This window comes from Macrobrachium nipponense, chromosome 48, assembly GCF_015104395.2.
Source record: "Macrobrachium nipponense isolate FS-2020 chromosome 48, ASM1510439v2, whole genome shotgun sequence".
Taxonomy (NCBI): domain Eukaryota; kingdom Metazoa; phylum Arthropoda; class Malacostraca; order Decapoda; family Palaemonidae; genus Macrobrachium; species Macrobrachium nipponense.
Window position 1 is genome coordinate 8,332,172 of NC_087223.1, and position 13,737 is coordinate 8,345,908.

At 32.8% G+C, this 13,737-nt stretch overlaps 1 protein-coding gene across 1 annotated transcript in view; it reads left to right on the forward strand.

Annotated features, from left to right (window-relative positions):
• Positions 1 to 12,256, forward strand: part of LOC135205028 (uncharacterized) — a 141,003-nt gene extending 128,747 nt beyond the window's left edge. The window contains exons 11-15 of the mRNA XM_064235287.1: positions 2,365 to 2,549; positions 2,662 to 2,857; positions 4,037 to 4,371; positions 5,498 to 5,568; positions 9,466 to 12,256. Of these exons, the coding sequence (XP_064091357.1) occupies positions 2,365 to 2,549; positions 2,662 to 2,857; positions 4,037 to 4,371; positions 5,498 to 5,568; positions 9,466 to 10,197 (1,519 nt within the window). The 3' untranslated portion in view covers positions 10,198 to 12,256. The remainder of the gene's footprint in view (positions 1 to 2,364; positions 2,550 to 2,661; positions 2,858 to 4,036; positions 4,372 to 5,497; positions 5,569 to 9,465) is intronic.
• The last annotated feature ends 1,481 nt before the right edge of the window (positions 12,257 to 13,737 follow it).

Sequence of the window (13,737 nt, forward strand, 5' to 3'; positions counted from 1 at the left end):
CTGTCTGTCTGTCTGTCTGTCTGTCTCTCTCTCTCTCTCTCTCTCTCTCTCTCAGTAGGAGAGTATAAACAGATACGCATATACTGCAAGACTCAATACAGCTCTCTCTCTCTCTCTCTCTCTCTCTCATCATTCTATAGGATAGTATAAACATATACACATAGTACACTTTAAGACAATAAAGCACTCTCTGTCTCTGTCTGTCTGTCTGTCTGTCTGTAGGAGAGTATAAACACATACACACACACACACACTACAAGACTCGACATAGCACAATGTCACAACCAAACGCGATCAGCAACAACCACGATCCAAGACAGGACAGGAATCTCTCTCAGATTCGACGGCCTGATAGCTCCCTAGGGGACCTACCCATACCTGTTAGTGAAAGGTTGGACTGACAGTCCTAGCCTCTCTCTCTCTCTCTCTCTCTCTCTCTCTCTCTCTCTCTCTCTCCTTGATTTCAATAAGCCCTGTGTGATATGTCGTTCTGATGCGTCCGAGGAACTCGTGGTCCCCTGTCAGAACACACACACACACACACACATACACAGCATCTCCACAGGTTTCCTCATCCAGTGTATCATTCATTTGTCGTGTGTTGGAGGCACTACTATGGGTGTTGAGTGTGTGTGTGTGTGAGTGTATTAGAGGATTGGATATATCTCTAGGAATGTTTGCTATGGAAACTGAGATATATTCTTGTAATTTTGTACGTTCGTAGGTGTAAAGGATTTTGACTGAAGTAAGATAGCTATTCGTTTTGGTTCTGTCATACATCACATCTGCATGAGTAATGATAATAATAATAATAATAATAATAATAATAATAATAATAATAATAATAGTAATAAAGTTATTATTATTATTATTATTATTATTATATCATTATAATAATAATAAGAGTTAGTTAAAGTTTATTATTATATATATTATTATTATTATTACATTATTATTATTATTATATATTATTATTATTATTGCTTTTGTTTTTATTATTATTATTAATTCTTTTATTATCTTGAAATAATCTTTGTTTGTCTTAAATGTAAATTTTCGAATGAAAAACAGTACAGTAAATTAGAATGATACGAACACTGCAACAAAACTCTGAACAAGTATCGTAAATACAGTTTGATAAGTATTTTATTAAAACAATGAAATATATTCAAATACGTATATCAGGAACCACATTGTGAAGACTGTAGCACAAATTAAAAAAGCTGCAAAGGTTTTATGAAATCGACTCGATATGTTAATGAAAAATTTTCATTTCTATCTTTCATAGACATACATTTCAGATTATATCTAAATAGGTCAGTTGTAAAATATGAATTTATGAAATGTTTATGGAATGAATTTCAATGTATTATCATAAAGGAAAAACTACTTGAAAAATATTTTTGAATTTCGAGTAAATTTTGTACCAATACCCGAATGAATTCGTATTATATTTGGATAAACTTGTATTTTGATAAACTTATATTTTGATAAATTTATGATTCATTTTAAAATACATTTTTCAAGAAAAATTTGACAGATTCCTGAAAAATACATTCAGTTCATATTTGCGAAGACGTCTCAGAGTAAACTTCATTTTAACCCCCCGAATAAATCTTTTGGAATAAACCTGATGTTTATTGGCACCAGAACGAATTTGCTCGTTGCAAATAAACTTCCTCCCGGGCTGTCATGTTAGAGCTATAAACTTTTCTTGCAGTAAACTTTGGATTGCAAGAACCATTGGTACGTTTTTCACGTAAACTGTGATATAATATATATATATATATATATATATATATATATATATATATATATATATATATATGTATACACACACACACACACACACATATATATATATATATATATATATATATATATATATATATATATATATATATATATATAATAAGAAGTGGACCTCATTTAAACAGAATGGTATCTCATGGAGATTTTTATTCAAATAAAGTTACGAACTTTCAAGAACCTACTGCCCTCGTCGTCAGGTAGCCATATATATATATATATATATATATATATAATATATATATATATATATATATATATACATTTATATTGTGGTGTACAGTAGTTAGTTGGCATTTGATAGGATCGAATTTGTGCCCATACTGTTTCTCATATTTCACTCAGCTGCTTTTGGGTACCAGCATCTGTTTGGTAAAAAAAAATGGATATGGCCTAAGAACCTCACCACAAAAACGAGTTGTAGGGAAACCAGAAGGCTTTGCCCTTCTGGCGTGTGTGTTTTTGTATGTGTTGTTGCTTAAGAAAGAGAGAAATTAGTATTTCGGCCCACAAATCCTAACTTAACCTAACCTAACCTACCCTACTCTACTTCAGATGGGCAGTGAACACCACGTCAGACCTAGTCGATATAGCCCTAGGCCACTCCACGCGAACCGGCAGTGTTAGCACCTTGAGGTACACCCCTCAGACAGCCATGGATTTCGGGGACCTCCTCTGCTGGGGCTCTAATGAAGTGGGTACCCAGAGGACGCCCTGCGTCTTCCGGGTGATTCCTGCAGGTAGGACCCTTTGGAGATACAAGAAGTGAATTGTAGAATGCATTCAGGTCCTCACTTCCCTGAGTTTCAATAGGACATAAGTCTAACTGGTTTTTCCTTCTTGGTTCACCAGCCAAACCTGAAGCCGTCACGGACTGCCTCGCGGAGAGGAACGCCAGCATGCCCTTCAACCACGTCGTCGTCGTCTGCACCGAGGGCTGGGGCGGGGGCCTGAACCAATCCTTCACCCTGGAAGTGAGGCAACAGGCTACTGAAGAAGTGCTGGAGAAGTTCAGTCTGGCTACACAGCCTACCTTCGTCATCACCGGGTGAGTTTCGGAGTTGTTTTTTTTTTTTTTTTTTTTTTTTTTTTTTTTTGAAATCTAGGGTCCTAATTCCAGCTTGTCATATTGGAGGTGAGGTGACAATCCACAGAAAATAGGCTGAAGAAGTTCAGTGGGATTTCCTTTAATGTTTTGGTGGGAATTTCGAAATTTCAGAATTTTTTTAGTAGTTTGGATTTCTATTTTGGAATTCTAAAAATCATGGTCTGGGCATAGCATCTTGAAGGTAACTTCATCAATGGGTGAATTCCTGTTTGAAAAAAAAAAACAAAGTTAAATTGATTTCCCTGTGTAACTTTGGTTAGTATAAGGAACTAAATGATTATTTATTGTGAGCAAGGTAAAAAACTTTAACCTGGCATAAAGATTCATATTAACATTAAGAAATAAGTTATTTTTGTAACTTGCTATTTGTGTAACATCAGCTATTTTCAAGGAGATAAAAGACAATTAATATTTTTCATTTACTGATTTTATGAATAATCAGTATAAAATCAAGATTAGAATTAAATTTTAAATTAGATTACAGATTTGCTCCGTTCTACAGGAAACATTACAATTCTGTTATTTTCATTGACGGAATCAACAATAGTTTGAAGGCTAAATCACTAGGTGTTAAATTACATTAACCAGGAAACCAAGTTGACTTTTGGCCAATTTCAAATTGAATTAAACCCAAGTCTTACTGTTCTCCTTCCGGTCAGAGATCTGCTCCCAAATGTCAAACGTGCAGGCTTCACTTTGTCGGTTTTGCAGTGAGATTAATGGATGTTCCACTGAATACAATATTCATTCATATAAACGTACCCAAAAATGCTGAAAGAATATTTTACAAATTTAGATTTATCTGCTTTTTTGCTAAAGGACTGTGGCGATAACGTTAAGTATTAGTGCAATTTTTATGACTTCTAAGGAATAAGAATTTGGGGTTTGTTGTCTAGGACCTTTGTTTGCAAAGGAGGCGTCTTTCTTAGTCCAGCATTGTTTGGTTAGCTGTGAAGTCTCAAACAGCAAACGGACACGAATGTCTTTAAGTCATCTACAAATGGTTGCCCAAGCAGACATGACCTGAGGTAGCCACTGATTTGGCATGTGTTACTGAGTCTTGGTAGACATGACACTTCACAAACAACCACTCTAAGGCTGCCACTCTCTCATTATCAGGCTAAAGCTAGGAGTACCTTACCTCCTGACAATCACAGCTGCCAATAGTCGAGGTTCGAGCCCCCCAGTCACAGTGGCTTACACAGCACCTGAAGCCTCGGCAGATAAAGTCATCTCGTCCCCGGAAGAGGAGGAGGAGGTATCCTTCACGCCCATGGTGTTGGTCCTGGTGGGCGTCCTGCTGGGCGTGGCGACCTGCGTGGGCGTGGGCGTCTTCGTAGCCAAGAAGGGACGGTGGAGGAGGAACGCCCAGCTGAAACTGGGTGGATATTCCTCTTCTCTCAAAGATCTGCAGGACGGGCAGGACTTGCCTACGATTGTTTGTCTAAACAAAGGTAAAATGGGGAGCTCATTTCCATTGTTTTAACTATGATTCAATATTATTTTACACCGCAAGTTTATCAGTTTACTCATGGATACTTATCATTGCTTGAGAACTATCTTAGTCCACTCTGCATGTTTTTGCTTTTATCGCTATAGCTTTTGCATTGTCCTTCAAAGCCAGTATCTGTTCCCCCAACACGTTCTATGGATGGACTCACTGTAGCTTGTGCTACAAGCTTTTGACAGTAATCCTTTGACCCGTAACTTTTGCTGTCCACCTCCTTTAACTTAAATTTCTCCTAATATTTCTTCCATTTATGAAAGTCCAGGGGTCGGACGTATGGTCTCGTCTGGCAATTCTTTATAAATATATAAATATGATAATGATCAACTGCTATACCTTTCTTAATTTATTGAATAATTCCTAATAATTCATTAGTTTTTAATTATATATACAGTCATTTTAATATCGTGATTACTCCTCCCTCTCTAAGACACTTATTTCATAAAATATAAAGGAAAGATATTATTTTTTTGACCAATAAAAAATAAATTACTTTCACATAATAACACATTAGCCAAAAGTTCATAAACTCAAGAAGAAGGAATTGATTTGCATTTTAATTAAAGATGATAATAATTTCATTTCTCATACCAATAAAATAATTCCCTTAAACCTATAATACTTTCGTCTAAATTTCTCTTAATGAAATTTAATTATAGAAAACGGGGAGTGGTGGTGCTCATGAGGGGAAACTGTGTGTGTTATTCCCTCTTTGGTATTCAGGGATTGTCCCTAGTTTCTAAGTTATGATTTTCTTACTTTTATGATTAAGATTATTGTCATTATTAGTTCATACTTGTTATTATTTTAATTTTTGTTGTTTATTTTTTCTTATTTGGGAAAAGCTCTTCTTCCTCTACTCATTATTATTATTATAATTATTATTATTATTATTATTATTATTATTATTATTATTATTATTATTATTATTATTATTATTATTATTATTATTTTCATCCATTTCCTTTCGTCATTATTTCCCCATTATTATTAATTATATTATTATTATTATTATTATTATTATTATTATTATTATTATTATTATTATTATTATAACTTTCTCCCCCCCTCAGACGACGTGATTAGGAACGGGAATGGGTCGCCACTTTCTCTTTACGAAAGTCCAGGAAAGCTTCTCAACAATGTAAGTTACAGATTCCCCTACTGAAACAGAGGAATACAAAAATTCCAGTAATTTCAGAATTAAATGGAGATGTTTAATTGTCTTGAAAAAACAAAAGTAAGTTGTGCTGAGTTTTTTTCCTTTCTTTTACTTTCTCTTACTTTCTTTTACTTTCTTTTTACCTTCTTGAATTTCTGGTTTCTAGAGTGAAAGTTTTGTTCTTTGTGTCTGTTTCTGATTTTGTTTTGCGGAAAAACCTTTGCGGAGTTTTTTTGCTTTCTTTACTTTCTCCTACTTTCTTTTACTTTCTATTTTCCTTCTTTACCTCCTGGTTTCTAGAGTGAAAGTTTTATTCCTAATGTCTTTTTCTGATTTAGCTTTGAAGAAAAAATTCTGCTGATTTTTTGCTTTCTTTACTTTCTCTTACTTTCTTTTACTTTCTATTTTCCTTCTTACCTCCTGGTTTCTAGAGTGAAAGTTTTATTCCTAATGTCTTTTTCTGATTTAGCTTTGAAGAAAAAATTCTGCTGATTTTTTGCTTTCTTTACTTTCTCTTACTTTCTTTTACTTTCTATTTTCCTTCTTACCTCCTGGTTTCTAGAGTGAAAATTTTGTTCATAGTGTCTTTTCTGATTTTGTAATGAGAAAAAAAGTTTTGCAGATTTTTTGCATTCTTTACTTTCTCTTACTATTGTTTTTCCTTCTTCGTTACTTTCCCATCTCACTCTTTTTCTTTTTTGATTTGTTTTGAGAAAAGATGCTCTGCTAATTTTTTCGTTTCTTTACTTTCTCTTACTTCCTCTTACTTTCATTTTTCATTCTTTACTTTCTCTTCTTACTCTGTTTTCTATAGGGAAAGTTTTATTCTTAGTGTCGTTTTCTGATTTTGTTTTAAGGTAAAATTTTTCTGCTGATTTGTTTCTTTTACTTTCTCTTACTTTCTTCTTTTACTCTCGTTCCTTACTCCTTTTTTCCTTCTTAACTTTCTCTAATTACTCTGCTTTCTATATTGAAAGTTTTAATCCCAGTCTTTTTCATGATTTTCGTTTTCCTTTTGTTTTCCCCTTTCTCTAGTGAAAGTTGCTTAATGTTCTAGCTTTCCCTTACTCTTATCCCTTGCTGTTTTTCCTTCTCTACTTTCTCTATTCTTTTTAGTGAAAGTCTTATTCTTCTATTTTCTTTCTTTAGGTTCTTGTATATTTTAGCTTGACCTGTGTTCTCTGAGTGAAAGTTACTCGGATACTTTCTCTTCTCTTTCTTTCATATCCATCTGCTTTCTTTACAGAAAGCCAAACCATTCTTTTATTTATTTATATATTCATTCAAATCCTTTTGCTTTTGTTTACTATTTTCAGTACTTTCACTCATCCATACTTTCTAATTATTATCTACCTCTAATTTGTCTCTTATTCATTTTATATTCACTCTTTTTCATTTGCTTATTCATCTTTATTTAGTTCTGCTCTATTCCTTTAAATTATCCTTTAATAGACACATTAATTCCCCTGATAGGAAATTGTTTAGAAAACAAATAGCTAATTTTTTACGAGATAATATTTTGAATATTTTGGTTCTTTTATTTGCAGTCTTTTATTTCTTTAGGTGTATTTTTGATAGATAATTCCATTGCTACTGACAACTTATTACGTTCTTAGATATTCTGTAACAATAAAAATAGTAGTTTTTATTATTATTATTATTATTATTATTATTATTATTATTATTATTATTATTATTATTATTATTATTATTATTATTATTATTATTATTATTATTATTATTATTATTATTATTATTATTATTATTATTATTATTTGTATAAATTATACATTTGTCTTTACTCTTTAACAAAATTTTAATTCATATATTATTTCAATTTTTTTGCAACTAAGCAATTCCTAATAAAACTAATAATAAATAATAATGATAATAATAAAATAATAATAATAATAAATAATAATAATTAAAAAAAAAAATAATAATAATAATAATAATAATAATAATAATAAAGAAACGCAGTATTGACCAAATATAAAAATTATCCTCACAAGCTTTCCAATTTAAAATTTTAAATTTTAAATTTCCAAAAGCATCTCACCTGACATTCGAGGTTCACGAAAAGCAGTTTTTAACAAATTTCTTTTTGGCATTTCATCCCATCAATAGGGTCGCATGTCTGATGCCCCAGGGCATGAATTATTTGACAGAGGGAATGAAGAGCCTTTTATTGAAAATTCTGTTTGTGATGGGCCGTGGATGCTGTTTATGAATTTTTTAGAAGACCGAAATTTGTTTTCATGATTTGATTATACCCTTAGAATTCTTTTTTTTTTTTATAACCTAGTATGTTCTTTCTTGGGTTATAATTTATAGCAAAGCTTCAAACATGGATGTGTTTGGTTTTATCAGATTTTTTTTTATAAAGTGGACAGCAGGAGTGAGGTTTTTTTTTTTAGTGCTAATGTTTGGTTAGTTTTATCTCATTTAATGGTATTTTCTAAGGATTTGTTTTTGCTTGTGGATGGAAAAACTTTAGTGTATGAACAGAGGGAAACTAGTCTCTTTAGTGGAAAGTGATATTGGTCCTAGTAGTTTTACCTGGTATGTTTTTTGCTTGTACACCACCCACCCCCATAAAAGAAACTCATATTGAGGCAATGGCTTACTTCATTAGATGTTTGAAACAATAGGTCTTTTTGTCACTAAAAACTAAAAAAAACTTCAAATGGAGATTTCGTTGTTTTTAAAGGTAACTTGAAACATTTTTTTTTTTTAGATGTTGTTCATAAATAAATATAGCTTTGCTATGGTTCATATTCAGCCAGTTATAAACTATTTTCAAGTTTCAAAACTGTTTCTGAGGATTTGTCTGCATGCAATAAATATATCCTGTCTTGAAATAAAAAATAATTGTATTTGCTTAATTACGTATTAGTTTCAGAAGTGGAAGTATTTGTTCAATACTCGTGGCATGATTTTCTCGCATCTGATAAAAATCCCTGTTTACATTCGATGTGTTAATAGCCATCGTACTTCCTTTAGAAAATTATCGTATCTCTCTATGCATTATTTTTATAAGTGCGTTTAAAGCTTCTGTTTATTTACAACAATGAACAAATAGCCTCAGAACCTTCCCGTTTCTTCGTTGTGTTTACATAAACGTGACTAAATAGCCTTCGTACTTCCCTTTAGAATTCTTTTACTTATGCTTGAGTGAATATAAACTCTCGTATGCCTCTGCAGATTATTGTGCTTGAAAATTCATACATTTTAGTCTGGACATTTACCTTAATGTTTCAGTGAATGGTGAAAGCAAATGAAAAAAATCTTCTTATGTGTATGATATTGATATTGTGTGTTTATTGTAAAAAGTTAGATTACTTTACAATAAACTCGTAAGTAATGAGAGATCTTTTTCTTGAGACTGTTTTGGAAACACTGGAGGAAGGAGAACATCCTGTGTTCCAGATGTAGCAGTTTCAAAGGTTCATTAACCCAAAAATATATTTATGAGGAAAATGATGAAATATAAACAATAAATAAATAAATAAATAAATAAAATCGCCAGTTAATTAGAAAATGATTTAATAAGAAACCTAAGTAAATTATTGATATAGTGAATATATGTATAATATAGATTATATATATATATATATATAATATATATATATATATATATATATATATATATATATATTTATATATAAATAAGTATAATTATAAAAGACTTTGTGTAGTTCTGTTTTCCAGCAGATCCCCTTTTGATAAATTAACAAACGAATTATAAAATAAATAAATTTGAAAAAAATTATAAATAAGCAAGTAATTATTGACGAACAGGACTCCTTTTAGGACTGTCAGTCATTCCAGCAGGCAGTCACGTGACCTCTTCACCTTCTTTTTCTTCTTCTTCTGCAGCTCCACCGGAGTACAATGTCATTGGATAACGACATTTACATGATGAGCGACCAGATCTCCATCTCCGACTGCAAGGCGCCCCTGGCAAGGACCGACTCCATGGACGGGGGCGGCTCCTCCCCGGCCTCCTCCGTGAGAATCCCCTCAGCAGCGTCCTCCTGCGTCAGGATGGCCTATTCCAGGCCGCCTTCCAGAGCCCCCTCTTCCAGGCCGCCTTCCAGACCGACCTCCCGCCCTTCGTCGTTCAAGTCCCGGACGTCGATCCCGCTCAACGCTGACTACCTCCTGAGGGAGCATCTGCACCTGCAGCAGCAGGAACAGCAGGAACAGCAGCAGCAGCTGCTGTACCACCACCAGCAGATGCAGCATCAGCTTCAGCAGCATCAGCAGCATCAGCAGCAGGAGGTTCTTCCTCCTCAGTACTTCAGGAGAGACAACAACAGCAGCCACTACCTGGCGAAGTCGTCGTACCTGCTGAGCGAGAACTACCTGCCGCCCTTAGACGGTTACCTGATGGCGCACCACTACCTGGCCAAGAGCGACAACCTCCTGAAGGAGAGCTACCTCAAGAACGAGATCCCGGACTACTACTACGGAGGGGTCCCTCCCCCCCACATCCAGACCATGGCCACCTTCCGCAGGCAGCCTAAATCGCAACAGGCCAGGATGAGGCAGCAGCAGCGGAACCTCCAGATGGAGTGGAAGAGTTGCGGCGACATGCAGCTGCTGTAGAACAGCATTTGTCGTCGACAGCTGCTGTGAAACCGCAATTGTCGACAGCTGCTGTGAAATAGCTTTTGTCAGTAATTGCGGTCAAACAGCATTTGTCAACAACTGCTGTGAGACAGCATTTGTAAACACCTGCTATAAAAATATCATTTGCCAACAGCTGTTTTAAAACTGCATTTGTCAACAACTGCTGTGAACAGCATTTGTCAACAACTGCTGTGAAACAGCATTTGAAAACACCTGCTATAAAAACAGCATTTGTCAACAACTGCTGTAAAACAGCATTTGTCAACAGCTGCTGTGAAACAGCATTTGTAAACACCTGCTATAAAAACAGCATTTGTCAACCGCTGTTTTACAACTCATTTGTCAACAACTGCTGTGAAACAGCATTTGTAAACACCTGCTATAAAAACAGCATTTGTCAACAACTGCTGTAAAACAGCATTTGTCAACAGCTGCTGTAAAACAGCATCTGCAGCAATGCTGGCCAAAAGCTCGGGACGAATAGTATTCCTAGTCGGTAGGAACTAAATTAAAATAATAATATAGATTTAATGAATAAATGAATATGGCTCAGGACTATGAAAAATAAAACCTATAAGACAACTGTTCGTAAACTTGACTATTTATAGCAATGAAAGACATAGTACACTAAATAACATTAAAGCAATAAAGACAATAATAAGCAAGAGAGCAATAATATAATAATAAAGACAACAATGTTGATTTAAGCGATATGAATTTGACATTTCTTTAAAAAAAATCAACACGGAAATAAAATTAAAATAATGGCGTCTATGTACTTAGTGGAAAAGCTTAGTGTGTCGACTAATTATATACGTGAATATTTTATTAATAATGATGAAACGTAATGCAGATGAAAAGGAGATATGGAAAATAGATGATAAAGTTGGGAAAAATCCCACGAAAAGTGAAACTATGAATTAGTGATTGTTTAGGAAAAACGAGTCACAGAGGAATCTTTGGAAAGGCTTTTAAAAACTCACTCAGTGATAAGATGGAAGGACATAAATGACAGAGGAAAAAAAAATACTCACTCGACTTATGATTTACATTCAAAAGTGACTCTCAGGAAATGAAGAAAATAATGGATTTTTTTTTTTTTTTTTGTTAAATAGAAAGTTATTATTATTTGAAAAATTGCGCCACAAGTCATACTTTTAACTAGAAACTCCCTATTAAAAAATAAATTATTACAAGAATAACTCTTCAAGAAAAACAAGAATAAATATTATTTTTAGAGGTATTAAGTAATATTCTTCTATATTACTGAAAATATTCTATAGTGCCATAGATGTTAAGCAATATATTCTTTCATACGTTATCAGGTATTTCATTTTTATTCGTTTATATTTGTACAAACATATAAAGAATTTATTTCACGTCAGTGCCGACGGGAGGGGCAACCAGATGATCTTATTACGAGGAAATGATTTGGATTTGATAAGAAATTAAGGGAGATAGCAAATTTGCTGAGAAATTTTAAATTATTAAAGAAAATGATATTTATTCTCTTCTGTTCTCGAGTGACATATATAAACTGTAAGAATAAAGGAGAAATTCTTTAATATCTTCAAGAAAGTGCATTATGGGTAATAGAGCGAAACCGAAGGAATCCAGAAACGGAGAAAAATGAAGTAAGGTGAATATAAACCCTTTATCGAATGGCCCAGACTGGCTCCATTGAAGGCTGGATGAAACAAGACTGATGGGAAATGATATTAGGAAATGGTTCTGATCCCAAATGAAATGAGACGATTTTCAAAGGTTTGTACGGATCAGCTGACCTGAAGAGAGACACTGGGGCCTTCCAAAGCCTGGCTGAGGTGGGGAACAAACAATTTGCTGACCCCTTGTGGGCAAAAACAAACCGGATAAATGAATACTTTGTTTGTGAATAAACACCTTTGTTTTGACGTAGAGAATGTCCATGAATATCCGTTGTTTACTTTTGAAGGGAAACTTTGCTATTTGGTGTAAACTTAACTGGTTATTCTTATCTGTTACATGGGAGAGTTCGTTATAGGGTCAGAGTATTTTAAAAATATTTTAACTTTTTGTGTGAAATTTTCGATTACTATATATATACAGATATATATATATATATATTTATATATGTTTATATATTGTATATACTATATATACTGAACTAGATCAAAGGTTTAAATGTTATTTTTCCCTATAATTGCTAAATAGTACACCTCTTCATGTTTACATAATAATGAGCATAAACGAAATGTCACTTTTACTATTCATTTTTTGTGTGATGATGTAAAACTATGAATATATATAATATATGTGTAGATATATATACTATATTATACTTATATAGTTATCTATGAGGGAATAAGGTATAACTACATTATATATATATTATATAATATATAAACACGCCTAATTTTGGTTGATCATTTGTGTGACCAGACGTGACCTATCAACAAATTTACAAACTTCTCTGACTGTACTGAGGTCATTTTGAGCATAAATATATAATATAATGTCACAGAATATGAATCATTTACGACTTTCTGACTGCACTGAGATCACTCTGAGCCAAAATGTATGTAATCCCAACCAGTGAACTTTTGTTAAAACTAATTATCGTTGACAAATACTTTTATAATAACTGGATTGACCTAAGGTCATGAAATCAACGTTGCAATGCCCTTCTCACAGAACTGAAATCTTTGTCATAGATGGTCCCTTAAGATAGTTGTTCAGTCAGTGTCATTCTTCGTGTAGCTATACATCTTTCGTGGTATACCAGAAACCTGATAAACACATGCATAATACAAAATAATTTTAAATTGCGACTTATTAACTGTAAATGAAATACTCGAAGTGTTCTGTAACCTCTAATTATCAGTTATTATGTCTTAATAATGAGAGTAATATTGCATAATTTTATGTCTGTATATAGATGTTTGCAGAATTTATTCAAAGAGACAAATCCCTGAAAACAAACGAACCATCATGACTACTCTTCGCTTTCAGATTTTATTCAAAGAGACAAATCCCTAAAAACAAATGATTAATGTCTAATGTTGACTCTACGTGTAAATAGAACGTGTTAGATGTATCCATTATTCCTTTCTGTGTAGGAATGAAATTCTACTGAATTACTGATATTTGTAGTTCTATTTTTGCAGAGAGACTCGGTAGATATAGGAAATGCGATTTGTTATTGAGAGGAATTGGTGGAATATGGCTGGTGTGGATATGATGTGTATTTTGTTGTTATTTAAAAAAATGTTCAGCTTCGTAAAAAAAAATTAAACAAAAATAGGTATAAAAATGATATATGTTTGTTGTTTAAGATGGAAATACGAAAGGGTGTTATAATATGGTATATATATATATATATATATATATATATATATATATATTGTATTATCTATAATATATATATATAATATAATATAGATAATATATATAGGATATATATATATCCTATAACTATATATAATTATTATAATTATATATCTATATATATATATATATATATATATATATATATAT